At 40.8% G+C, this 26,800-nt stretch overlaps 2 protein-coding genes across 6 annotated transcripts; both read left to right on the plus strand.

Annotated features, from left to right (window-relative positions):
- Positions 1-1,361: 1,361 nt before the first annotated feature.
- Positions 1,362-9,720, plus strand: LOC308672380 (uncharacterized protein; the record flags this gene model as incomplete). 2 transcript variants are annotated; one of them, XM_081335269.1, is made up of 3 exons in its annotated part: positions 1,362-1,521; positions 7,123-7,185; positions 9,045-9,720. In XM_081335269.1, the coding sequence occupies exons 1-3, from the start codon at positions 1,514-1,516 to the stop codon at positions 9,718-9,720; spliced, it is 747 nt and encodes a 248-aa protein (XP_081191395.1). In that variant the 5' UTR covers positions 1,362-1,513. The 2 variants fall into 2 exon arrangements, with proteins under 2 accessions (XP_081191395.1, XP_081191394.1); XM_081335268.1 differs by lacking the exon at positions 1,362-1,521 and adding an exon at positions 5,060-5,275.
- Positions 9,721-14,435: 4,715 nt separating this feature from the next.
- On the plus strand, positions 14,436-25,446 carry LOC308672378 (uncharacterized protein). 4 transcript variants are annotated; one of them, XM_081335263.1, is made up of 13 exons: positions 14,436-14,634; positions 15,230-15,274; positions 15,664-15,726; positions 16,184-16,234; positions 17,511-17,585; positions 18,024-18,050; positions 18,563-18,586; positions 19,474-19,497; positions 20,552-20,566; positions 21,667-21,735; positions 22,481-22,726; positions 23,493-23,777; positions 25,221-25,446. In XM_081335263.1, exons 1-12 carry the CDS (start codon positions 14,575-14,577, stop codon positions 23,751-23,753), a joined length of 960 nt encoding a protein of 319 aa, XP_081191389.1. In that variant the 5' UTR covers positions 14,436-14,574; the 3' UTR covers positions 23,754-23,777; positions 25,221-25,446. The 4 variants fall into 4 exon arrangements, with proteins under 4 accessions (XP_081191389.1, XP_081191390.1, XP_081191391.1 ...); XM_081335264.1 differs by lacking the exon at positions 20,552-20,566; XM_081335265.1 differs by lacking the exon at positions 15,664-15,726 and having other exon boundaries at positions 14,481-14,634.
- Positions 25,447-26,800: the final 1,354 nt, after the last annotated feature.

The following is a 26,800-nucleotide window of genomic DNA, read 5'->3' on the forward strand; positions in this document are numbered from 1 at the left end:
CCTCTCCCTAGCTAGCCTAGTGACATGTGGGCAGTTGTGTGTGGCAGTGTTGGTGTTGATGTGACATTGAGAGGGAAGCTCTCATTTGGGAAATAAAAGCACCTGAAGCAGCCTAAGACAAATAGAAAGCTACTGTTCTCCAAAGAGAAGTGATGAAGGAACAGGAGGGTAGGAGAACTTGGCTCTTTTATGATTCATGGACTTCAACTCCCAGAATTCCTGAGCCAGAATGGCTCAGCTTGGAAACCTCTCCCTTTCCCCTCAACACAGTTGGCTCAGGAATTCTGGGAGTTGAAGTCCACGAGTCATAAAAGAGCCAAGGTTGCCTACCCCTGCCCTATATCCTTTCAGACAAATGGTTATCTAGTCTCTTTTTGAAAGCCTTTAGTGATGGCTTTTACTATTTTACTATGTTTGAAAGAGTGTCTACCTCCTTCAAATGGCCTGAAAGTGAATGGGTGACCAGACTAGCCATCTGTTTAACAGGAAAGGCTTTGAGTGCTTATAGCAGTCTTGCAGCAAAAGATGTAGTGGATTACTCTAATGTGAAAGTTAATCTTAAAAGGTATGATGTCACTTCCTACCCCTACAAGGCAGAGTTTTAGGAACTACACCTACAACAAATATGAAGGGTTTCGTGAATTATGGGCAAGGTTGGGAGACCTAAACAGGAAATGGTAGAGGCCAGATGAAAAATGCAAAAAGGTAGTAGAGGAAGTAATTTTAGAGCCATTTCTACAAGTACCAAATTACAGGTTTGGGTATAGGAAAGCAATGCAGAGTCTGGTCAAAGGGCGGGTGAACTAGCTGAAGACTATACGGCAACACAAAAGGCAAAGGATAGTAAAAAGGAAGATGCAGAGAGAGAGAAGAGAAGAAGAAAGTCTGTTCCAGAACGTAAGACCTTTAAGAAGCTAGAAGAGACGAAGGCAAAAGAAGTAAAGGAGTCTTTAGCTTTTACCCAAACCAAATGAAGCTATCTGGAGGTCGGACAGATCTGTAGTTGTTATAACTGTGGGGAAAGTGGCCATTTGTCTGAGCCAGGAAAAAAAGGGAATAATGCAGGTGTCTCTGGGAAGAAAACTTATGATCTGCATTCTCTGCCTCCCCCCACTGAGAATGAAAAGCAATAAAAAGAACTAAGATCAGATCACCAAAAGAAGCGACCGAATTAAAATACTTGAAAGATAACTCAAAGCCAAAAAAAAAAGGCTTTAAATCACGAATAGCTCATTAGAAACTCTCCGAGTGTCATCAGTTGGCACCAGAGTCTTCTTTGTGATGAGTAAATCCTTCTAACCTTTCTCAACTGATAAGGTAATTTGAAGGCATCATCAATTGCTGGTTTCAGTTTGGGCAGTCTGGCTTGTACTGTTACGTTAACAGAGAGCCAACCCTAATGCACCCATTCAGACTTAGGATACTTTCTCATCTGGTGAAGGAAACCTCAAGCTGAGAACAATGAAGCTGTCCTTCGTGGCTGCTGCTTTAATGATTTCTGTGCTCAGCACAGATGCCCAGGTGAGGTGAAACCTGAATTTTAGGAAAGGTAATGTGTGGGATGGCAGAGAAACCCTGTGGCTCAAACTCTGTAGATTAATCACAAAGTAAATGGGTCACTCTTGGACTTGGCTGAAATCTTAGACATAAAAAATTCAGTTGCATAATGCTACACCGAGGAGATCCAGTTTAGCCATATTCAAATGCATATCTAGATGGAATTCTTTTCCTGAACTGAATTGGAAAGTCCAGTTGGATGCCACAGTTTTTCAAAGTGATTTCAAGTCTACAATTAGACTGATGATCTCAATCAAGTCAATGATTCTCTTCTGACCGGAAGCATTTTGCACAAATTAATAACAAACTGGAGTTTTGTAGCTTGCAACAAAAATTACAGTCACACATTACCTTAAAATATGTCTTGTCTGGCTTACACTTCCTATCAAGTGGAAAGCCAGACCATGATTTCCAGCAACAGTTTTCAGGCCTTTTGGTTATGTGTAGCGAGGTTAAATGTTTGCATCCTTGGTTTCTTTCCATCAATAAATTTATTGTTTCTGCTACATTTATAATGGTTTCAGTGTGACCATGATTGTCAAGCTAATACAAGATTGTGTAATGGATGAGTATTGTTTTCCTGTACAGCATTATATCACAGATCTTCCACCTCCAATAAGTGAAAATTTCTTGTTTTAATGTATTCTGATATTTTTGACTGTTGTCAGAACTCATCTGGACAAGCCAGGAAGATCACACAGTCACAAAGGGGCAACCCACCAAATTCTGACCATCTTCCAATGTAGCACAACCCAGCCTCTTCCCTTGCCCACCCAAAGGCCCACCACAGTCAGAACTGACCCCCAGAGAAATTGTTAGTTTTATTCTTTGGGGATTTTTCACCCATGCATTGATCATTTTAGAAGAAATGCAGTTGCCCAGAATTTCAGAACTTTATTCTCCAGTACAAATGACATTTAGGGCAACTCTATGTGGGCTCCTCTGAACCCCCTCTGAAGCCTATCCTTCTCTTTGTTGGAGAAAGGACAAGTTTATAAATGTATTTTTGAATTTCTGTAGAGGAACCCTGAATCCCAGAACTACAATGTTTCCGGAAACTATGATCCTCAGCTCCCCAATCCTGTAAGTAGAGTATGAACCTTTCCTTTCCCATTCTTTCTTTTTTCAGCCTTTTTTTAAAAAAAATGATAGGCCCCATACACTCAGTCTCAGTAATTTCCAAACAACCCTTTCAAATGTTTCTCACCAAGGAGAACTGCGGGGGAAAGGCTATGGCTATGGCTGGAAAAGCTGGTCACCGTTCACTCCATTGTGTCCAAAGAGCTGGTGAACAAATAGATGACAACCCCCCTCCCAAAACATTTTTTTCACTTGTGTCAAAGTTCCTTGTCTCTGTTTTATCTACTGAGGAAGTGTATTTGCTTATTTAGGAGATTTATTTACTTAGAAAATATATTCTGTGCTGAAATAAGTCAACATCTTTTGAGATTACAGCAGAGGATGACTCCACGGTTGTTTGCTATTTCGTCAAGATACCTAAGAGAGGCTAGATTTACACAAATCTGGATTTAAACAGACCTTCCCCTTAAAAAGCTTGAACTTTAAGGTTAAAAGATATGAACAGATAATAGACGATCAATAATCTTCAAATATACAAAAAGCACCACTTTTTACGTATTTGTCTTTGTTTCCTGATTTTGGTAAGCCCAAGAAACTAACTGGTCCTGAAAAATCTTAGAATGACATTCAGTGGTAGGTATAGTGTGAAGGGAAGTGCTGGGGGATTCAGTGAAGGGAAAGGCAGAGATATGGGCTACCTCCACTTCATTCTAGTGAAAAGAAGAACTAGGGGTGACATGATAGCAGTCTTCCAACATTTGAGGGACTGCCACAAAGAAGAGGGAGTCAAGCTATTCTCCAGTGCACCTGAAGGCAGGACAAGAAGCAACGGATGGAAACTAATCAAGGAGAGAAGCAACCTAGAACTAAGAAGAAACTTCCTGACAGTGAGAACAATCAACCAGTGGAACAACCTGCCTCCAGAAGTTGTGAATGCTCCAACACTGGAAGTTTTAAGGAAGAGACTGGACAGCCATTTGTCTGAAATGGTATCAGGTTTCCTGCCTGAGCAGGGGGTTGGACTAGATGACCTCCAAGATCCCTTCCAAGTTGTGGGTGAACCAACACTGGAGGCTTTTAAGAAGGGACTGGACAACAATTTATTTTTATTTATTTATTTTATTTTTATTACATTTATATCCCGCCCTTCTCCGAAGACTCAGGGCGGCTTACAAGCTTAGCAGTAGCCTTCATTCTATGTATATGCCTGCTTATTAGGGCTTTCACACACACCCCAAGCGGCATTATTACAAAGTCAGCTTAATTGCCCCCAACAATCTGGGTCCTCATTTTACCCACCTCGGAAGGATGGAAGGCTGAGTCAACCTTGAGCCTGGTGGGATGCGAACCTGCACTAATTGCAGGCAAGGTTCCTTCCAAATCTGATATTCTGTTATTCCTTTCTACCCCAGGATTATAACCTGATGCTTTGAATAAATTGAGGTAACCCGTAAAGCAGACATGTCAAACTCGCGACGTCACGTGACATCGCACAACGTATCGGAACTTTTTTCCATTGCCGGCAATGGGATGGGTGCGGTTTCTCTGTGACGCTCCGGCCCGCGGGCCGGCAGTTTGACACCCCTGCTGTAAAGGAAGTTCATTTATCTCATTACTACCCCTTTATATTAATACAGTTGTATTTTATCACCTTATTTCTTCCAATCTATCATATTCTGAAATGAGACAATGTACTGTATGGTATTCTATTTTATTGATAAGGTTGCAAGCCTAATCAATCAATAAACTACCTATTAGGCTCAAATTACTCCATTTCAGGAACTCATCCAGACTTGCCTCTAAGTTGGGAATTGTGAAAGGAAAGACAAGACCAGCAGCACGGTGGATGGACTTGGTTTCATGAGTGCCCCAATATAAGACTTGAAGGATCAAGTTAAGGAGACTTATCCCCCAGAGATCTATAAATCTACCTATGTGGTTGATAAGACTGATCCTGTATTGATGGCACATAATCAATCAATCAAAGCTCAGCATTAGGCTTTTGAAACAGTACAGTTAGTCATTTCATATCCCTTTTTAATCTTCTGAATTTCCTTACAGTAGTTGTCCATACTACAGTTCAGGTATTTAAAAGAGGTCCTTGAAAACTGGCAAGAGACCTCTCCCTCTTAAAACCCCTCCCCCCCTCCCCAATGAGAATGAAAAGAAACCCAAGGAACTAAAATAAGGTAATAAAAAGATAAGTCAATTGTACGACCCAAGAAACCCAGAGAAACGTTCTGAGCTACAAATGGCCTTTCAGAAACTCTCCTGCTTTGCTTATCATCAGATATGTTGGAGAGTGACATTTCGTCAATATTTTGTGGCAGATCAAGTTCACTCTCAGAAAATTTATGTGCAGTGTGAAAGAATGTTTCAGTTGGCACCAGATCTTTCCTTGTGGAGAACAAATCCTTCTAACCTTTCTCAACTGATAAGATAATTTGAAGGCACCATCAATTGCTGCTTTCAGTTTGGGCAGTCTGGCTTGTGCTGATACAGCAATAAAGATCCATCCTTAACCTGCGTATTCATACATACTTTCTCATCTGGGGAAGGAAGCCTCAAGCTGTGAAAAATGAAGCTGTCCTTCATGGTTGCTGCTTTAATGATTTTTGTGCTCAGCACAGATGCCCAGGTGAGGTGAAACCTGCATTTTAGGAAAGGTAACATATGGGATGACAGAGGAGCCTCTATTGCTCAAACTCTGTGGGTTAATCCCAGGCTAAACAGGTAACCTTTGGGTCCTACTGAAATCCTAGGCATAACATATAGGCTTGTATAAAGTTTCACTAAGGAGATCCAGTTTAAACTCTATTCAGATACATGTCTAAATGGAATGATTTTTCTAAACCGAATTAGACAGTGCCATTAGATGCCACATTTTTTCAAAGTGATTTGAAGTATTCAATTAGGCTGATGGACTAGATAGATAGATAGATAGATAGATAGATAGATAGATAGATAGATAGATAGATAGATAGATAGATAGATAGATAGATAGATGATAGAACGAACTACCCAGCCCTGAAAATCCTAGGGTCCCATTCAGGAGTAGGTGCTCCCAAATCTGGGATAGGTATACTATCAAGGGTAGCTCTGGGGGATTGTGTTGAGACAGACACTGCTTGAGGACAGAGAAGGAAGACAGACATCTGGATTATCCTCACTTCACTCCTTACTGCTGCAGGATCTTTTAACCAAGAGCCACTAGTACAGGTAGTCCTCATTTTGTGGATCAGTTAGCAAAGCAATTGCTAAATGAAAAATCGCAGAACTGTGACTATGCTTACAATTTGATACAGGATAATGTGTACTGACTTTGTGGTGAAGATGCTGCGAAAGTTGTATATGCAGGTGATGGTCACAAAGCTATCTTTTCTTCACTATTGTCACTCTCGGTCTGATGACCTATAGCATCTTTCCTTATAGTTTTTGTAAGGGTAAAATTAGGCAAGACTCCAGTGTATGCCACTTCCATCTTTTAGAGGCAATGAGGAATGTAAACATTATTTATTAGTATTATCCTGGATGCCTATAAGTCTTGCCTAGGAAGGATATTTTGTTGTTGTTAGTTGCGAAGTCGTGTCCGACCCATCGCGACCCTATTGACAATGTTCCTCCAGGCCTTCCTGTCCTCTACCATCTTCTGGAGTCCATCTAAGCTCACGCCTACTGCTTCAATGACTCCATCCAGCCACCTCATTCTCTGTCGTCCACTTCTTCTATTGCCCTCAATCTTTCCCAGCATTAGGCTCTTCTCCAGTGAGTCCTTCCTTCTCATTAGGTGGCCAAAGTATTTGAGTTTTAGCTTCAGGATCTGGCCTTCTAAAGAGCAGTCAGGGTTGATCTCCTCTAGGACTGACTGGTTTGATCGCCTTGCACTCCAAGGAACTCGCAGGAGTCTTCTCCAGCACCATAGTTCAAAGGCTTCAATTCTGTGGTGCTCAGCCTTTCTTATGGTCCAGCTTTCACTGCCATACATTGCAACTGGGAAGACCATAGCCTTGACTATACGCACTTTTGTTGACAGGGTGATGTCTCTGCTTTTTAGTGTGCTGTCTAGATTTGTCATGGCTTTCCTCCCGAGGAGCAAGCGTCTTTTAATTTCTTGGCTACAGTCCCCATCTGCAGTGATCTTGGAGCCCAGGAAAATAAAATCTGTAGGAAGGATATTAAGGACCTCTATATGTGCGGATTTAGTTGTGAGTCTCCTTAAAATCCCCTCCCAAACTCTTCCTTCCCTTTGTTGCAGAAAGAGCTGGTTTGTAATGGTTTGTAACAACCCAGATTGTTGGGGGCAATTAAGCTGACTTTGTAATAATGCCGCTTGGGTTGTGTGTGTGTGAAAGCCCTAATAAGCAGGCATATACATAGAATGAAGGCTACTGCTAAGCTTGTAAGCCGCCCTGAGTCTTCGGAGAAGGGCGGGATATAAATGGAATTAAAATAAATAAAAATAAATAAATCTTTGAATTTCTGTAGGAGAACCCTGGCTTCGGGGAGAATCTTGATTATGGAAACTCTAATCCACAATACCAACAACATGTAAGAATGACTTTACCTTGGCCTTCCTCTTTTCTTTGCCTGTTGAGGAAATCAAAATTCTGTTTCCAAGTACAGGTAGTCCTCAATTTGCAACCATTTATTCAGTGACTGCTTGAAATTCAGTGGAACTGAAGAAAGTGACGTGACCATTCACGTGATCAAAATTTGAATCCTTGGTAACTGGCATGTATTTATGACATATCCCGGGTTCATGTAATCATCTTTTGTGACCTTTTGGCAAGCAGAATCAATGGAGAAGCCAGATTCACTTAACCACAATGTAACTAACTTAACAACTGTGTAATTCACTTATCAAGTGTGGAAAGAAAGATCATAAAATAGGGCAAAACGTAACATCTGTGTTGCTTAGCAATGGAAATTTTGTACTCAATTGTGGTCTTATGTTGAGGACTACCTGTACCCAGTGGTGGGATTCAGCTGGATTCAGCCAGTTCGCACCAGTTTGGCAGCTAATTTTTTGTTGCCCAGGCCCAGAATGGACTTCTGGAAGAGGCATCCACACAGTGAACTGGTTGTTCACATATTTGAATCCCACCACTGCCTGTACCCACCCAGCAGTACCATTGGGTTAAGACAGCTGCCAGGAAAACTATTGAGAGGTTGGGCAAAAAACTCACAATTGAGGCCATGACGGTGTAGTCAAAACTTTCTCTGCTTTTTATGCACATTGTTTGTGCAACACATATAAAAAGCGGATGGAGCTTTGCTCACTGTAGCCACCACCACCATCTTGACTTTTTTAAAAAAATCATATTCTGTTTACAATTCACTCCACAGCATGCAAAACAGTTGGGGTTGTCAAGCTTACAACCCAAAATAATGTTTACATCCATTTGGAGATCACCATATTTTTGTTCCTTAGAAACCATATTTAGGTATTATTTAGGTGCATTTATTCACTTACTGGTTTATTAAGAAAGTATACTGTGAGGGTGAAGTTTTGTTCTCTGAACTTGTGGTTTGGTTTCCGAAACATTTCGTTACCAGGCTAATAGTAACAAAACATTCAGAAACCAACCCACAAGGTCAGGGAATGAAACTTCACCCTCATCCTACACCTGAACTACAGATATTTGCCACTATTGCAAAGTATACTGTACTGCATTCTGAAACAAAGCGACATATTTTGAGAAGATTTTGTTGTTCTAAAATTTAAACATGTTGCTTTTATTTATTTTTTTCTATTTATCTGTCTTTAATTGCTTACTATTGTTGGCTGTGATAAATTATACTCTATGGCAGCCTTCTCCAGTGAGAGAAGAGCCTAATGCTGGGAAAGGTTGAGGGCAAGAGAAGAAGGGGATGACAGAGAATGAGGTGGCTGGATGGAGTCACTGAAGCGGCAGGCGTGAGCTTAAAGAGACTCCAGAAGATGGTAAAGGACAGGAAGGCCTGGAGGAACATTGTCCATAGGGTCGCGATGGGTCGGACACAACTTCGCAGCTAACAACAACATGGCAGCCTTATTTAGCATTTTTAAAAAATTGTCTGCTTGCCTCTGTGTATACTTAGCTGTTTCTGCTCTCTTCCTTTCTAAATATGTGTAGTTGTTTGAGGAAAATGTTATGTACATAGATTAAAATTCTTTGTCTCTTTATATTTGGGTCTATATAAACATATTAATTATAAGCTGCCTATCTCATTCTGAAAAGCAACTCTGGGCATATATGTTATTATATAAATGAAATATAAGAAATATCTGGATCCAGATTGTTGGAGGCAATATGCTGACTCTTTAAACTGCTTAGAGAGAGATGTAAAGCACTGTGAAGCAGTATATAAGTCTAAGTGCTATTGCTATATCTTGTACTTTGGTTCATTCTTTTTCTGTTCTGCAGCTACAGTCTAACTATGAGAATCCATCTAATCCTATCATGGAGAGCTATTATGGTTCAGTTCCCCATGCACAGTCTTTGTCTACAAAACCTTTGCCTGGCAATAGTTTACAAACTCAGTATGTTCCCGCCGCTCCTTCTAGTCCTCAATATTTTGCTGGCCCTGCATCATTTCCCCCTTCACAAGCTTCCTCTTTTGCCCATGGACAAAGTGACAGCCCTCCCCTTGCACTACATGCCCCTTCTGCTGGTGTACCACATGCTCCTGCCACTGGTGTTCCACGTGCCCCTTGTCCTTGTGCAGCACGTGCCCCTGCCAATGGTGCACCACATGCCCCTTGTCCTTGCACAGCACGTGCCCCTGCCAAAGGTGCACCACGTGCCCCTTGTCCTTGTGCACATGCCCCTGCCACTGGTGTACCACATGCCCCTTGTCCTTGTGCACCACGTGCACCTGCCACTGGTGTACCACGTACCCCTGCCACTGGTGTACCACGTCCCCCTTGTCCCTGTGCACGTGCCCCTGCCACTGGTGTACCACGTGCCCCTTGTCCCTGTGCACAACGTACCCCTGCTACTGGTGTACCACGCACTCCTTGTGCCTGCGCATCGCGTGCCCCTGCCACTGGTGCACCACGGGCCCCTTGTCCCTGTGCACGTACCCCCACCAACAGTGTAGCACGTGTTACTGTCACCAGGGTATCACATGCTTCTCCTGCCAGTGCACCACGTGTCCCTTGTGCCTGTGTACGTGGCCCTTGTCCCTGTGCAGCACGTGCCCCTACCAACGGAGGACGGCATACCCATGCAAAACGTGCCCCCGCTGCCTCTGCACAGTATACCCGTGCTGCCTTTCCACATCTTGGCCCTGCAGCCTCTCTTTCATCTGGTGCTAAATCCCCTGGTACATCTGCATTGCCTGCCTCTGAAGGACCTGAGTCTGCTGCCTCTGGAACACCTGGTAACTCTGGTGAAAAGACTTCTGTCTCCACAGATCAGGCAAGTATGAAAGTGTGTCAATTTTTGAAGGTCTATTCCTTTGAAGGTGGGAAGAAGGTTCTTCTTTCTGCATTGTAGCTTAGCATTGTTTTTAATTACTCCAAGATTGTTATTTCTTTGTGGCCAAAGTCTGGGCAGAAACAGATGAGTAGCTTTTGTTTAGAATACAACTGCTGCAACTGCTGTTTTAAGTCTGTGTGCTCATACAGTATGATGGTGTGCGTTACCATGCATTGTTTAGCATCAGAGTTTCTCATCCCAATTACCATTGATAAGTGAGGACAGTCTCTATTACTGCTGTGATTGTTATGATCTGAAAATTTCCTTCAGCTTTCTGTAGGGATTGCTAGTCAAGTCTCCTAAGCAATATAAGGATAGAATTATTAAGGAATTAAATACTGATACCCATATGCTTATTTATCCATGAGTGCTTATGCATAGGATTGGTATGGCCGCAATTGCAGAGGATGGAACAGTCATGTAGATTGCACATTGTCTCATTTAAATCTCTTACCTCTGTTGGAATGAACTCTAAAGCTTCTCTACAGGATATTGAGTAAATTGAGTTGCATCACTTTACCAGACAATGCAGTATAATTAATCCCCATCATGTCTATTGTAACAATTAAAGCATACACTTTTACGAGTAATATCCAGAATAGAATGAACACTTCAGTTACTTCACACTGAATTACTTTTTGCTTTTCACTTTTCCAGGCAGTAAAAATCAAAGCACCTCACTAGGAAAATGTATGCCGGTGAGTGTGGAAGATATCTTTTCTTTAGTAGAGCTTCACATGGTGTGGATTTTTCCTATGATTTCACAACAACTTGCTTTCAAATATGTAGATTGTTGGGGGGGGCATTATCATTGAGAAAAGGGGGAAGTTGAAGACAAAACTCGGAAATATTAGCTGCCTTGTACGATGGATGGGTACAAGTCAGTTGCATACTCTTTTCATGTCAAATATTTCACTTTCGTTCTTTTTTGTTCTAGACTCTCCCACTGCGTTTGTCAAGAATAAAAAACAGAGCCAGCCCGGATACTTTTTCTTGCCGGCTTCCATAACTTCTTCCTAATCAAGGATCAAAGTGGAAACTGCAATTCTCTTATGAGAAGGACTCCAGCAATCCTATTTCTTTCTGTTGATTTCTCTTAATTGTGAACACTGGATACTTTACAGGAATAAACACTTGCAAATAAACATGTGCAGCATTATCACAGAGAGTTGTCTTTATTATCGTGCTCTGAAAAGTGTACTTTTCTCAATATTATAGTGAGGTTCAGGCCACTTCAACGCTTGATTCTGATAAACGAAAACATGATTACAAGCCCGTCATCTAAGCATACTTTGAGCTTCATGCTACAAATATATTTATCTCGCATGTTCATTATCTTTTTGTAGAGCACAGTCTCTTAAAGACTTAATAGATTTTTAACAATGTTCTCAATACTGATTTCCTCAAGAAGTTCCAAAATAAAAATCCCTTTGGCCTCCTGTGATCTCAGAGGTGAATGATTTCATTCTTATTCTATGTCCAGAAGACAATTGCCCATTCTTGGTCAAGAAAAGTTTGTGTACCTTCCCAGTAATAGGAGAAGGTAAAATGCCTTGGTTTTAATATTCTCTCCTTTTCCCGAATAGTGGGATAATTTAATTTTTAATAATCTGACTCCAGTTTTCATGGAATTATAATTTCATCTGCATGCTAATCTTAATCATTTATGATGTGTATTAACAGGTTATCCTTTAACCAATAAAAAACAATAACCCTCAACCCCCTGTTGACAGCAAAAGAAGCCAGTTGATGGATTCCATCCCACTCTGGGGTTCTCAGGACCATTGATAACATCATGTCTTCATGTTGCCTTATGACAGGGTGCCATATTGGGGGCCAATCTTATCTCTGCAGGGATAATGTTAAGCAGGGAGGGAGCCGCCATGGAGAAGGCCCTTCTTCTTGGTCCTGCTACATGGATCTCCTTAGGAGAGCGGTCCCGTAATTTTCCTTGCCTTGCTACTTCGGTGACTTGGATAGATGTGACTGGGAAAAGAGTGGCCTTTCAAATAACCAGGTCCCAAGCCAGATAGGGCTTGGAAGATAACAACCAGCAACTTAAACAGGGAGCAAAATGGCAGGCAATGCTGCTCCTGCAGGAGATATGACTCATAGGCACATCTAGGCCTGCACAAAGCCATCTGAGCCACTGCAATTTGAACCAGTTTTGGCAGTTCCAGATACTTTTCAAGGGAAGCCCCATGTAAAGCGCATGGCAATAGTTAAAAGGAGAGACGACTAGGATGTGGGCAATTTTGAGCAGGGATTTTGATGCTTGTTATTGGAGGAAAACCCTGAGAATAGCACGGATAGCCAAGAAAAACAGACAGGGAACTAACAAATCAAACCAGACTTCTCTCTTAAGGCACAAATTATTAGGTTCAAATTATTCTACTTCAAGCACCTACCCCTAGTGCTGGGGATTATGAAAGGGAAAAAAAGTAGCAGCAGCAAGGTGGATGGACATAGTTTCATTGGGTGATCAGTGCCCCCTTGTAAGATTTGGAGGAACAGATTGGGACAATTGTTCTGGAGAAAGTCTACCTCTGTGGCTGCTGAGATTGACTTGATAACACACAATCAATCAATCAATCAATCAGTGTTCTGAATTTTGGCTTTTGAAGCACTCCAGGTAGTCGCTTCATGTTTCTTTTTTTTTTAATGCTTTGAATTTTCTCAAAGCAGTAATCCATTTTACACTTCACCTCTTTAAAAGAGGTCCTTGCAAGGTGGACAGAGATCTCTCTTCCCTCAAATTCCCTCCCACAATGAGAATGAAAAGAAGTCTAAGGAATTAAGATAATCAAAAGATTAAGATAAGATAATTAAATAAGGCAAAACCAGGAAAAGTTTTTAAACCACAAATGGCCTTTCAGAAAGTCTGCACTATAATAATAATAATAATAATAATAATAATAATAATAATAATAATAATAATAATAATAATATGATGATGATGATGATGATGATGATGATGATGATGATGATGACGACGACGACAATGGGTACGTCTGTTACACGTTTCATCCATAATTGTGCAGTTTCAAATACCGTGACCTGGCCATCAAAGCTGTGCGATTATGGATGAAACGTGTAACAGTGATAGCCACTGTCATCAAGGCACTGGGAACTATGTCCAAAAACTTTGCAAAATACATCAAGAAATTGCAGTTTCCTGCAATAACTCCAGCAAAGCTACAAAAAACTGCACTACTCGAAATATCTTACATTTTAAGGAGATACCTGGTTGATACCTAGGATGGTGGCAGCAACCCGTGTCAACCATTAGTGCCAGTCAATTTGAGTGTTCAGTTGACTGAGTTTCATGTTTAATGAATAAAAGTTATATAATAATAATAATAATTAATAAATAATAAAGTAGGAAGGGACCTTGGAGGTCATCTAGTCCAACTCCCGGCTCAGGCAGAAAACCAGATAACATTTCAGACTGTCCAGGCTGTCCAGTCTTTTCTTAAAAACTTACAGTGTTGGAGCATTGACAACTTCTGGAAGCAAGTTGTTCCACTGATTAATTGTTATAACTGTCAGGAAATTTCTCTTTAGTTCTAGGTTGCTTCTCTCCTTGACTAGTTTCCATCCGTTGCTTCTTGTCCTGCCTTCAGGTGCTTTGAAGAATAGCTTGACTCCCTCTTCTTTGTGGCAACCCCTGAGATACTGGAATCCTGTTATAATGTCACCCCTCATCCTTCTCTTCATTAAACTAGACATACCCAATTCCAGCAACCGTTCCCTATATGTTTTAGCTTCCAATCCCATGATCATCTTTGTTGCTCTTCTCTGTACTCTTTCTAGAGTCTCATCATCTTTTTTACATTGTGGTGAACAAAACTGGATGCAGTATTCCAAGTGTGGCCTTACCAAGGCATTGTAAACACTTCACGAGATCTTGATTCTATCCCTCTGTTAATGCAGCCTAGCACTGTGTTGGTTTTTTGGCAGCTGCAGCACACTGCTGGCTCATATTTAAGTGATTGTCCACAGGGGATCCGAGATCCAACTCACAGTTACTACTATTGAGCAAAGTACCACCTATACTATACCTGTGCCTTTGGTTTTTCTTGCCTACTGTAAATGTAGAGCCTTACTTTTTTCACCATTGAATTTCATTTTGTTAGATAGCGCCCAATGTTCAAGTCTGTCAAGATCCTGGCTTGTCATCACATAAATTAGAGATGACATTTCATCAATATTTTCTTGGAAGTCAAGTTCATTATTGGATAAGTGACCTTGACATTAGAGAAATGTTTCAATTGGCACTAGATCCTTCCACATGATGAATAAATCCTTCTAACCTTTCTCAACTGATAAGGTAATTTGAAGGCATCATCAATAGATCTTTTCAGTTTGGGCAGTCTGGCTTCTCCTGATACATCAATATAGAGGCATCTTTAATCCACCCATTCATATTTAGGACACTTTCTCATTTGGGGAAGGAACCCTCAAGCTGAGAACAATGAAGCTGTCCTTCGTGGTTGCTGCTTTGTTGATTTCTGTGCTCAGCACAGATGCCCAGGTGAGACAAAACCTGCATTTTAGGAAAGGTAACTTGTGGGGTGGGATGGACCCTGTGGCTCAAACCCTGAGGGTTAATCCCAGACTAAATTGGTCATTCTTCTGTCCTACTGAACTATTAGACTTAGCAAATAGGGCTTGTTCACGGGGGAGATCCAGTCTTATTCAAATCCATATCTAAGTGGAATCATTTTTCTGAATCTAATTCTTCAATCTCATTGAATGCCACCATTTTCCAGATTTCAAGTATTAACTAGACTGATGAACTCAATCAAATCAATGGTTCTATTCTGACCAGAAACGTGTTTTGGGTTTTTTTGCACACTTTTAATAACAAATTTGAATTTTGTAGCTTGCAACAAAAATTGATTGGGCTCCTGTATTGTGTTCAAACATGTTTGGTCTGGTTTTGGCTTCCAATCAATTGGGAAGCCAGGGCAGCAATAGTTTTCAGGCCCTTTTGTTATGTTTAGCGAAGTTAAATGTTTCCATCCCTTGGTTTCCTTCTATCAACAGATTTATTGCAGTACGACTTTCTGTGTCAGACTAAAACAGGATTAATTAATTAATTGGTGATTATTATTTTTCTCTTACAGAATAATATTCCAGATCTTCCACCTCCACCTCCACCCCCACCTCCAGTAAGTAAAAGAGTTTCTTTGATATTTCTGACTGCTGTCAGAAATCTGGACAAACTTACACACCCCCACAAAGGGGCAGTTGGTTGGTCAAATTCTTCCTGCCTTCCAACGTGGCACAACCAACCCTCAAATTTTGCTCACCCAAAGGCCCATCACTGTTGGAACTAACCCTGAAGGAAATCATTAGTTTTATTCGTGGGGATGTCTCACCTATGCATTGACCATTTTAGGAGAAAGACAGCAGCCCAGAGTTTCAGAACTTCACTCTCCCCCATACAAATGAAATTGAGGGGAACCATATGTGGGCTTCTCTGAATCCCCTGCCAGACACTCTCCCCTCTTTGTTTGAAAAAGAACAGGTGTAGCAATGTATTTTTGCATTTCTACAGGGGTACCCTGGCTCCCAAAGCTACATAGTTCCCACAAACTATAATCCACAGGTCTCTGATCCTGTAAGTACAATATGTTATTTTCCCCTTTTCCCTTCATTCCTTATTTACTGTTTTTTGAAGAATGGGAGGTTTCAAATATTGGTCACCTAGGAGGGTTCTTGGGTTAAGACAGTAGCTGGAAAAAATTGGTCAGATTTCACCCCATTATATTTGAAGGAGCTGGTGATCAAGGGCATGACCCAAAACAGTCCTTTCATCCACATCAACTTTGCTAGTCCCTATTTTATTTACTGAGGAAGTACACACACACACACACACACACACACACACACACACATCTAAAGGGGTATGAGCAGATAGATACTGTAGATAATTTATTCTCTTGAAATATGGTGGTGGGGGGAACACAACATTTTTCTTTGTCCTGGCTTGCATGGTCTTGATCCAAAAGTGCAGCTTACGCTTACTCAAAAGAATTAAATCAAGAGAAAAGTTCATGTTTTTCTTCTTTCTGCAGAAGCCTCAGAGCTTTCCTGGTTCTGCCCAAGTCAGCTATTCTAGCCCACCAGTGAGTATAACCTTTGCCTGCTCGTAGGATATCCATTTTTAAAGAAACCTTTTTTCCTGGGTTCAAAGAACTGCTAAGTTTATAATTAAGGTGATAGTCCTAAGACACAAAAGAATGAACAAACTGGGTTATATTGTAAGAGATTCATTTATCTGATTATTGACTCCTTGTATTACCATGTACGTATTTCATCACTGTAGTTCCTCCTATTTATTTTATTCAGGAATTAGACCATATATCGTAGTGTAGTGTTGTGTAGTGTAGTGTAGTGTATTGCACCACAATGCCTTGCACTGGTAAGGTTATAAGACCAATCATTCAATAAGCTACAAGAAAGCCCCCAAAACTATTTCACCCTGAAAATCCTAGGTCCCATTCAAGGGTAGATGCTTCCAAATCTGGTGTAGGCATAATGTGAAGAATAGCTGTGGGATTGGAGAAAACCATGACTTCTTAGGTAGAGAAAGGGAAGAGAGAGATATGGGATATCTCCACTTTATCTCTTGCGGCCACAGGATCTTATAACTAAGGTTGACTCAGCCTTCCATCCTTCCGAGGTAGGTAAAATGAGGACCCAGATTGTTGGGGGCAATTAAGCTGACTTTGTAATAATGCCGCTTGGGGTGTGTGTGAAAGCCCTAACAAGCAGGCATATACATAGAATGAAGGCTACTGCTAAGCTTGTAAGCCGCCCTGAGTCTTCGGAGAAGGGCGGGATATAAATGTAATAAAAATTAAATTAAAAATTAAGAAAGATATAACACAGATATATAACATATAGCGAAATATAATTATATGAAAACTGGTATAGGTAGTCCTCAGTTTGGGACCAATTGGGACCAGTAAGCAAAGCAATTGCTAAATGAAAAAAAAAAACATACATGTGTGTGACTATCCTTACCGTTTGACACAGAGCAATGCCTGCTAACTGAATGTAATGACATTGGTCACAAGGTTATTTTTTCATCATTGTTCTAATCTGATAAGGCAGTCACTAAACAAGGACCACATGTAGTCTCTTTTCTTACAGTTGCCACAAAGATAACATTAGGCAAGACCCCAGGGCATGCCACTTACAGCTTTCAGAGAAAATCCAGGATCTAAACATTATTTATTGGTACTATCTGGGATGCTTGTAAACCTCTCTTAGGAAGGATATTAAAGTCATTTCTATGCACAGGTTTAGTTGTGGGTCTCCTTAGAATCCGTTCCCAGACTCTTCCTTGTCTTTGATGCAAAAAAAAAAAGTTTGTGATATATCTTTGAATTTCTGTAGGGGAACCCTGGCTACAGCAACAATGCTTATGTTGGAAATCCTAGTCCACAGTATCCGCCACCTCCACCTCCACCTGTAAGTACAGTCTTCTCCCCTGTCTGATACACTTTGTTGTTGAGGAATAGGCATCTTAATCACAGTCCGGGGTTACCAAATGCTATTTTAATTTACTTCCCACCTAAAAGGATTGTGGGTTAAGACAGCTGCTAGGAAAAGTCATCAGTGGTTGGTCATTATTAAGCGAACCTACAAGGCATAGGATGATGTGATCAAAGTTTTGCCTGCTTTTTTACGTGCATGATGTACTTAGGTGAAAGCTCTTGGATTCTTTATAGTGGATGCATACATGAAGACAACTGAAATGAATGAAAGATTTGTGGACACAAATATTACGCACACATACCCTGTGTACATATACATTTATATGAGAGAGAACGCAAGCTTGCATTTCATACCATCTGAATATCTATTAAAAATATGTCGCCAAAAAAGAAATTTTTCTTCTTTCTGCAGTGGTTCCCTAGAGACTTTGACCAACGAGTGAGTATAACCTTTGCCTATTTATTTGAGACAAACCCCACCCACCCCAAATTCCCTATCTGGTTCTGAAAATCATAGGGTACCTTTCAGTCCCACTCCCAAATCTGGGGTAGGTGTACTGTGAAGAGTAGCCCTGGGGATTGAATAGATTGGGTAGGGGACTTGGTAGAGGATTGAGGGGTGACATAGACTTTTAGAAGACCCAGAGACCAAGCAGAGATTTGGGATAACTCTGCATTACAAAAGATCAAAGAATCATTTCACATGCAAATAGCATTAGATGGGGTGCATTTTTCTGCAGGTTCATGCTAAGAAGACAAAACGTTATGCTTCATTTTTTCCCCTGCTCATGTGGTCCTGATCCCATGCAGTCTGCAATTAGCAACTCATCCTTAGTTGCCCTTTCCCAAATTAGAGGGTTACAAGCTTCAGCTTCCAGGTTTTTTTCACAATTAATGGAGACAGAAAGAAATGCATTTGCCTTCTCACTCAGATCTTTGGTTTTTCCATAGTATCCTTACGAAATTGAAAAGCTGGTGAGTATATTAACCCAAAAAAGTCAAGTCAGTGGTCATGGTAGATATACAAAGAGGTAAAATTCTGACTTTTTAAACCTTGCCTGCTGATACCTCTTCTTTTATCACCTATTTAAAAGAAGCAGAACACAGACATGATAAAGAATCGTGGGCATGAAATGACCAATTTTGCCATGTTGTTTTTTCCTAGAAATTTCTAAAATCTTTTTGACTTCAGCAATACCTAGTTTTCTCTCTGTCTTCTCTCAAACTCTTCCCTTGGTCAGGCTCTCATTTTGCTGCCCTGGGTTCAAGTGTTTGATTATTCCCATGACCTCTTGAAATCCCATGAGCTGAACCCCTTTTTTCTAGCTATCAGAATATTTTGTAATTTAAGAAAATGGTATCTCAAATTATTTGCTCATAAATAACTTCAAACATGAAGTATAAACAACTAAGTAAATGCTAGATTAGGAATGGATGAAGATTTGGGTCCAATCTCAGACTGGCTCACCTTACTTTACACAAGTATACTATAGATAGATCTATTAGAACAAGTAGCAATATAGTACCAGTCTTGATGTAACAAGGTGTTAATTATCTGCATGTATATTATGGTCACGTCTCTCCTGATCTTGCAAAATCTGGATTTTAAGGCAAGAATGCAGGAGGAATAGGAGAAATTAGATGGGTGTGAAGGGGATGAAAATTCCCTTTCCCAATAAACCATCCTGCAAGATTCAGCTTGTGAAGTTGTCTTTCTTTGGAAGAAGCAGCTTTGGGGATTTCAGCACACAGACCAAGATATGTTATGCAATAGCTTAATTAGGAAGCTGCAAGGTAACTGGCAAAATAAAATAAATTGGATTGGGTTTTGTTTTGATTAATCAGTGCCTTTTCTCTCATAGTTTGCTTCATTCATCGAGAAGCCAGTAAGTAAAAGGAAAACCCTTTCTTTTTTCCGATTCACTGTCCAGTATTGAGACAGGAAGTTATAGAAATGAATAATGGACTACAGATCATCCTCTATGGTACAACTGATGCAATGAATTATATCAATGAATTAATGGTATAAAATTAGATGAGCATCCATGTTTTATCTGTTTGTAATTATGTGCAGGACTACCCTGTAAGGTAGATGATGTTAACATTTAGGGATCTGGTAGAATATCTGAGGATCAGTTTACAAGTGCAAGGATGAGTATTCCAAAGGGTGTCTTTGTGTGTTTGTGTGTGTGTGTGTGTATGTGTGTGTGTAAAAAAGCTTTTAAATCAGCTTCCTAGTGAGTTGAGTTCTGGAAAACTTCCCCAATATTTGGGCTCACCCAATTGTTTGGGGGACACGGTGGCTCAGTGGGTTAGGACGCTGAGCTTGTTGATCAGAAGGTTGGCAGTTTGGCGGGTCGAATCCCGAGTGCCGCGTAACAGAGTGAGCGCCTGTTCCTCGTCCCAGCTTCTGACAACCTAGCAGTTTGAAAGCACGTCAAAACGCAAGTAGAAAAATAGGGACCACTCTGGTGGGAAGGTTCCGTGCGCCTTTGGTGTCCGTGCGCCTTTGGTGTCTAGTCATGCTGGCCACATGACCACGGAGACGTCCTCGGACAAGCGCTGGCTCTTCGGCTTTGAAATGGAGATGAGCACCGGCCCCTAGAGTTGGAAACGACTAGCACTCACGTGCGGGGGAACCTTTACCTTTACCTTTAATTGTTTGGGATTGCATCCTTCTGTCCCTGTAAAATAAAGGAAACCTGAAATAAAATTGTAAGCAGAGTTGCTATCACATTTTATGTGACTGAGTTGGTGCTCTTAGTTGTGGCTGCTAAATGAGGACCCCTTGTACAGAAGCATCAAAGGTGTTAAATTTAAAATGATTGGGAAGACCATATCTCTAAACAGTTATTTGTAGCTTATGGAAAGGGAAATGTAATCTTAAAAGTGTGAAAGATCCTTTCTGAATACTATGTGTCTGTTTGTTTTTCTTTGTAGTTGGAAATGTTTGAGGTAAGCATATGGAAATATTATCACATACTGCTTTCAGTTCCAGATAACAAACTTGGTGGAGACAGAATCAGCTCAAATCTTCAGTTAGCCTTAAAGTTCCTTTTTCCTCTCTCAGCCAAGTCTGTTCAAGAAAATGGCACTCATTTGCATATTACAGGATTGCTACTTGAATTAAAGTAGCTTAATTACAGGATTGCTATTTGAATTAAAGTAGTTAAACTAATCAGTTAAAGTAATTGGTGGTCTTCTAGATGACTGGGGTCTCTTTCTCTTTAGTTGTCAGATAGAGACTACATGTTGTTAAATTCTGTGTTGTCACATAGGAATTCCAGTGAATTCACTTTGTAATCACTTTAAGCACGTAGTGAATCTGATTTACTGTGACTTTGCTATTGTTGCTGCGGACTATACTCTCTGTTTTAGTTGGGCTTCATTTAATGTTGCTGCATTTTGTATATGATAATTTTCATTCATTAATCCGTTCATTCATATATACTGTATATATATCACTCATTCACTCTGGCAGAGTGGATGGCAATAGAGCAGCAAATGAGGTGGGATTCATGGTGAATTCTACATACGTCTTTCTCTTCTTTCTTGTCCCAGTTTACAAATACAACATCTGAAACAATATATTCCTGAACTGATTGAATCCCCAGAGTTAAATATATATTGGTCTAGTTCACAGACAGCACTGTGCTATAAAGCAGCTGGTGTGAAATATGAAGCTGCATCTCTTAGTTTTGTATTACGCATCTATAAACCACACCAGGATTTAAAGTAACAATAAAATGATAATAAACTAAGCTGTGTTGGGCTTGGTTGGAATCTGGATGAGTGAAGGCCAGTGAATACCAGGGATGTATTTCAGACTGGGAAGTCATTTCCATCATGCTGGCAAGCAATCTTTGTAGATCTTCCCCTGAAGTCAGTGGCCATGGTATTTGACCCAAGAACAATTTTAATTTTTCTGTGTTCCTGGAGCCAAAAGGGGAGTGTCAGATAATAGAAATAATGGCTTCATTTCTCCTATTTGTAGGAGAGGTGGAGGAAAGTGAAGAGCAAAGCAACTCTTGATGGTTTTTCTTTCTTTATAATAGAGAATGATGGAAATGTGGAAAAACAAAGCTGGCAGGAGGAAACATTGGATGAGCTTCATGGGAAAAAATGTGAGTATATTCCAATGGTTGGTTTGGTTAGAGGAACATTAAAAGGATTTGCGTGTGTGTGTGCGAAGAAGAATAGTTAGCAGCTATATTAATAAAGTTAGAAGTCATGTGGCAGTTTTTTTAAACAGGAAGAGAAAAGGGCACACAATTCTGGGAACAGCCAACATGGCTGGGTCGTGAAGAGAGACTTTAGAATAATCATCCAGCAATATCCAGGCCCAAGATTACAATGCCCTTTTCTCCCCCTCCCCTCCATCATGGACACCTCAGAATCCAAACACTTCCAGAGAATTTAATTTCCCAAATTCTTCTGTGGACTCAGCTCCCTGCAGTGAAATTAATTCTAGTCCATCCAAGTTAGCATTATAGTGAATCTGTCACTCTTTAAGGCTATACTTAGTGATTTATTGTTTACAGGAACCTAGATGGAAACTGGGAATAATCCCAACTCTTTGAATATGTTATGCAAGTCAGTTGTACTTGGTAAATGCTTGGGGTGTAAGTTCCAGGCAAATCCAGGCTGTAATGCTAGTGGGAACTGTAATCCACTACAGTGGGAGGACAGAAGGAGATGTGTCCTGTGACAGGAAAACTCGTGTCATCTGTCTTTGTCAGACAGACAGCCACTGGAAGCATCGGTGGGCTTCAATATTGTTGGTGGGTTCTATTTAATGAAGATTGTGGAAAACCATTGTGATTAGTAACTGTGTTTTGGCTTTTTTGTTCTGATTATTTCATTCTGCAGCAGAGGCATCATTGGCAACCTCCTTACTATCCTGTTCCTCCCCAAGGCGACGCTGGTCCTCGCCAAAGCTATGCTGGTCAGCCTCAAGCCAATTTTGGTTTTCCCCAAGGCTACCCTGGCTCTCCCCAAGGCTACCCTGGCCCTCCCCAAGGCTACCCTGGCCCTCCCCAAGGCTACTCTGCTCAACAAACTTCACCTTTCCCTGCTCAACCATCTGAGTCTGCTGTTCCACCCGCCTCTGGCACAGTGAGTATGAAAGTGTGACATATCCACTTGAAGGTCTATTCATACAAAAAGCGGAGAAGGTTCTGCTGGCCCTAAATAGCAAAAATATTCTTTCCCTACATACAGATGGCAAAAATTGGAATTGTTTCCCCCCCCCTCAGTTGCTATAGATGTGTCCCTAATAATCAAGCCTAGAATTATGGTCATCAATAATGCTGGTTGTTAACTTTGGTCATCAAGTGACTGTGCCCAATTTTATGATCCCTTTTGCTGTAGTCACTAAGTGAATGCAGCCGTCATAAAGCCAATACCCAGCTCATTAAGTAAATGCCATGCTGATTAAGTGAACCTCTTGCTCCCAGTGGGGGTTGTTTTGCTAAAAACTGGAAGTAAATGACAGTTTCTGCCAAAAGTCATAAATAACAGTCATGGGATGATGGAAACAATGGCGAAGACCGCAAACAATTGTAAAAGCAGACCAATGGCTGAGCGCTAAAAATACGATCCCATGACAGTGGGAGGGGGAGATCGTCGGAATTTTGAACCCGAGTCAAAAGTGCCACCTTTGGGATCCGTCACAGTGCTGGTGGGCACCGTAACCCACCACAGTAGGAAGGAAGAAAGAGCCAGTTTTCTGGGACAGAGGAAAACCCGCATCATCCATGTCTGAAGGATAGCCTTTGGAAGGAGATGCACCCATGGGCTTCAATATGGTTGGTGGGTTTCTTTTAATGACAAAAAAAATGGTGACTCTATCTTGGATTTTTGTTTTGCTTCTCTTCTGCAGCAACAGTCTAACTATGGAAGTCCACCTAATGCTGTATATAGCTACCATGGTTCAGTTCCACAACAACAACAACCTGGACAATCTTTGCCTGCTCCCAATGTACAAAATGTTCCAGTCCCCTCTGCTCTTCCTAGTTCTCAATATTCTGCTGGCCCTGCCCCATTTGTCCCTCCACAATCTGCCCCTGCTGCCTCTGTTTCATCTGGTGATGTTAAACTTCCTGGTGATTCCACCCGGCCTGCCTCTGGTAGCTCTACTTAAAAGTTGCCTGCCTCCAAAGATCAGGTAAGTATCAAAGGGCGCCCCTTCTTGGATCAAGAATATATTTCCTTACCTTCATGTAGGATTAAGTTAACGAAACCTGAAGGTTCCAGACTGCTTAGTTTTTCGTTCAAACTTACGATTAGCAGTTTGGTATTATTTAACATCAATATCATCTTCAAATATTTTCTGCCTGGGGAATTCTGGGAGTTGAAGTTCACTTATCTAAAAGTTGGCAAGATTGAGCACACTGCTTTATCCATTACCTCACGCAGAAAATTAAGTTTGAGAGAAGGCCTTCAAGAAAACATAAGTATTAGTAAGCTGTCTGTTTCAGTGGTCTAAATGATATTCTTCCTAATAATTGCCGACGTTGTGGCCCATGTTATGGCTAAGTATTGCTTCTTAATTACTTCAGTGTTGCTATTTTTTGTGGCCAAGAGTTTGACAAAAGAGATGAGTTAAAAAGTTCCATGGATTGTCCTGAATAAAGGTTGTTTAGAATGCTGTGCCTTTAAATTAAATCTCTTAATGGCCAAGGATTCAAATAAGTATTTGCAACCAAAAAATCCTGACTGCCTATTGATGAGCCTGTTTTGTTTTTCAAGATTTATATGCTGATACCCATATGCTGGTTTTCCATGAGTGCTTATGCATAGGATCATCTGCAATTGCAGACGATGGAAGAATCATATAGACTGTGCATTGCCTCATTTATATTGCTTGCCCCTTTTGGAATTGTCCAAAGCTGCTCTGCAGGATTTGAATCGATTCATCAAGTAATGGAATACAATTACTCCCCATCACATCTATTGTAGGAATTACGCAATATTTTTTTTCCTAGTAACATCCACAGTAGAATGCTTACTCCGGGTATTTAGCATGTGCTGAATTCCTTTTCTGTTTTAAATTTAAATTTAAATCAAAAGATCTCACTAAGAGAATGTATGCCAGTGGGTACGGAAGACACTCTTTGCTTTAGTAGAGCTTTATATTCTGCGGATTTTTCATAGGACTTTATGATAACTTCCTTTCAAATACATAGGCCAGTGTTTCTCAACCTTGGGAACTTGAAGGTATGTGGACTTCAGCTCCCAGAATTCCCCAGGCAGCATAAAAATTCTGAGAGCTGAAGTCCACACATCTTCAAATTTCCAAGGTTGAAAAACACTGACATAGATTATTGGGGGCCATATTCTGAAATATTAGCTGCCTTCTATTATGATGGATGGATAAAATGCCAATAGTCACTAGCCACTAGTATGTAAAATGAGAGCAAACCCTATTAGCACTAATGACATTACCTGGCTTGATAATGAAGCCTCTGCGAGAAAACAAGCAAGCTCAGAGAAGCACCAAGACCCCAGTTCAACACTGAGATACAAATATTCCCTTCTATCAGCATGAGAGACAGTTTCATATTCTTTTTGTGCCAAATATCTAACTTTCACTCTTGTTTCTTTCTAGATCCACTAGCTACATTGGCTGAGAGTAAAATCCAGAGTCACTTTTCTCTTTCTGGCTTCCATAATTTCTTCCTAATCAAAGATCAAAGGGAAAATGAAACTTTCTTCTGAGAAGGGCCCCAGCATTCAGAGTTCTTTCTGCAGATTTGGGGACATTTTCTCTTGATTGTTAACGCTCTTCGTTCTCTACAAGAATAAATATTTACAAATTAATATATTCAGCATTATCACAGAGTGTTGTCTTTATTATTGTACTCTGAAAATTCTCATTTCCTCCCCCCCCCCCAATATTATGGTGAAATTCAGGCCAGAACAATACTTGGTTGATTCCGATAAATGAAAATAATAAATAAAATGAATAAAAATGAAATTGCACCAGAAGGCAAGACACCAAACAATGCATGGAAACTAATCAAGGAGAGAAGTAACCTGGAATTAATGAGAAACTTCCCAACATTGAGGACAATTAACCAGTGGAACTTGCCTTCAGAAGTTGTGGGTGCTTCATCACTGGAGACTTCTAAGAAGAGACTGGACAGCCATTTTTCTGAAATGGTCTAGGGCAGGGGTGTCAAACTCAATTTCATTGAGGATTGCAACAGCATTGCAGTTGCCCTCAAGGGGCCGGGTGGGTATGGCCAGGGTGGGCGTGGCCTACTGGGTGGGCGTGGCTGGAATGCGTATGGCCTACTGGGTGGGCTTAGCCAGCTCTACATCATTCGCATCAAGGGTGCCTATGGGGGCCTGGGCAGGAGTGGGACAGATCTGAGGGTCTCTGGCAGAAGGAGGGTCTCTGGGCCAGGGCCAAGGCAGTGGGGGCCGTTCCCTCGCTGTTTTCAGGATGGCTTCGGGGGTCACATGAAACCACTTCGCGGGCCGGATCCGGCCCCCAGGCCTTGTGTTTGACATGTCTGGTCTCCTGCTTGTGCAGGGGGCTGGACTAGAAGACCTCCAAGATCCCTTCCAACTCTTTTATTCTGTTATTCAAAACATGATTACAAGTCCATCATAAAAATGCACTTTCTATTTGAAAGAACAGCTATCATGACTTCAGAACTGCCCTTTAAACAATGGCAGAAAGAGATATTTAGATTTATCTGGTAAGGGGAAAAAAACCCCAAGAGTTAAAAATAAGAGATTGTGTGATGCTAAAAAGAAGGGCAGTTTAGGCCTGGCATATTTAAAATTGTATTTTGCAGTTTCTTGTCTTGTATGATTAAAGGAATGAGTGATGTTAAGAAATATTAAATCACTAAGTCTAGAAGTCCATGATTTGAGATTGAATTACATTCCCCGGGAAGTCTCATACAGCCTGAATAGCATCAATTTTTTGATGTGCCAAGTTTAATCTGAAATCTAAATACCACTGTAACATTTTAAAAGGCAACGAGCCATCGCTGTGGCTTTTATAGGAGCTTGCATTTCTTAGGTGCATATCTGAAATATCCAAAAATGCCCTCTTTAAAAATATTTTGAGATTTGATAGAGATACAGTATAAGTTTTCTTTCAATAATAGACTCCATCAGGCAAAAAAACACACAACTCAGATTCCTTTGAGGCAGCCAAAGCATGTGGTCCAT

The sequence above is a fragment of the Vipera berus genome (assembly GCF_964194415.1).
Source record: "Vipera berus genome assembly, chromosome: 9".
In the NCBI taxonomy this organism is placed as follows: domain Eukaryota; kingdom Metazoa; phylum Chordata; class Lepidosauria; order Squamata; family Viperidae; genus Vipera; species Vipera berus.

Excerpts from the sequence above, each read along its gene's own strand:
- LOC308672378 (XM_081335263.1), top strand. The coding sequence starts at position 14,575 with ATGAAGCTGTCCTTCGTGGTTGCTGCTTTGTTGATTTCTGTGCTCAGC. Across the intron at positions 17,586-18,023 it reads CGCCACCTCCACCTCCACCT|TGGTTCCCTAGAGACTTTGA; the intron begins GTAAGTACAGTC and ends TTCTTTCTGCAG. Across the intron at positions 22,727-23,492 it reads TTCCACCCGCCTCTGGCACA|CAACAGTCTAACTATGGAAG; the intron begins GTGAGTATGAAA and ends TCTCTTCTGCAG.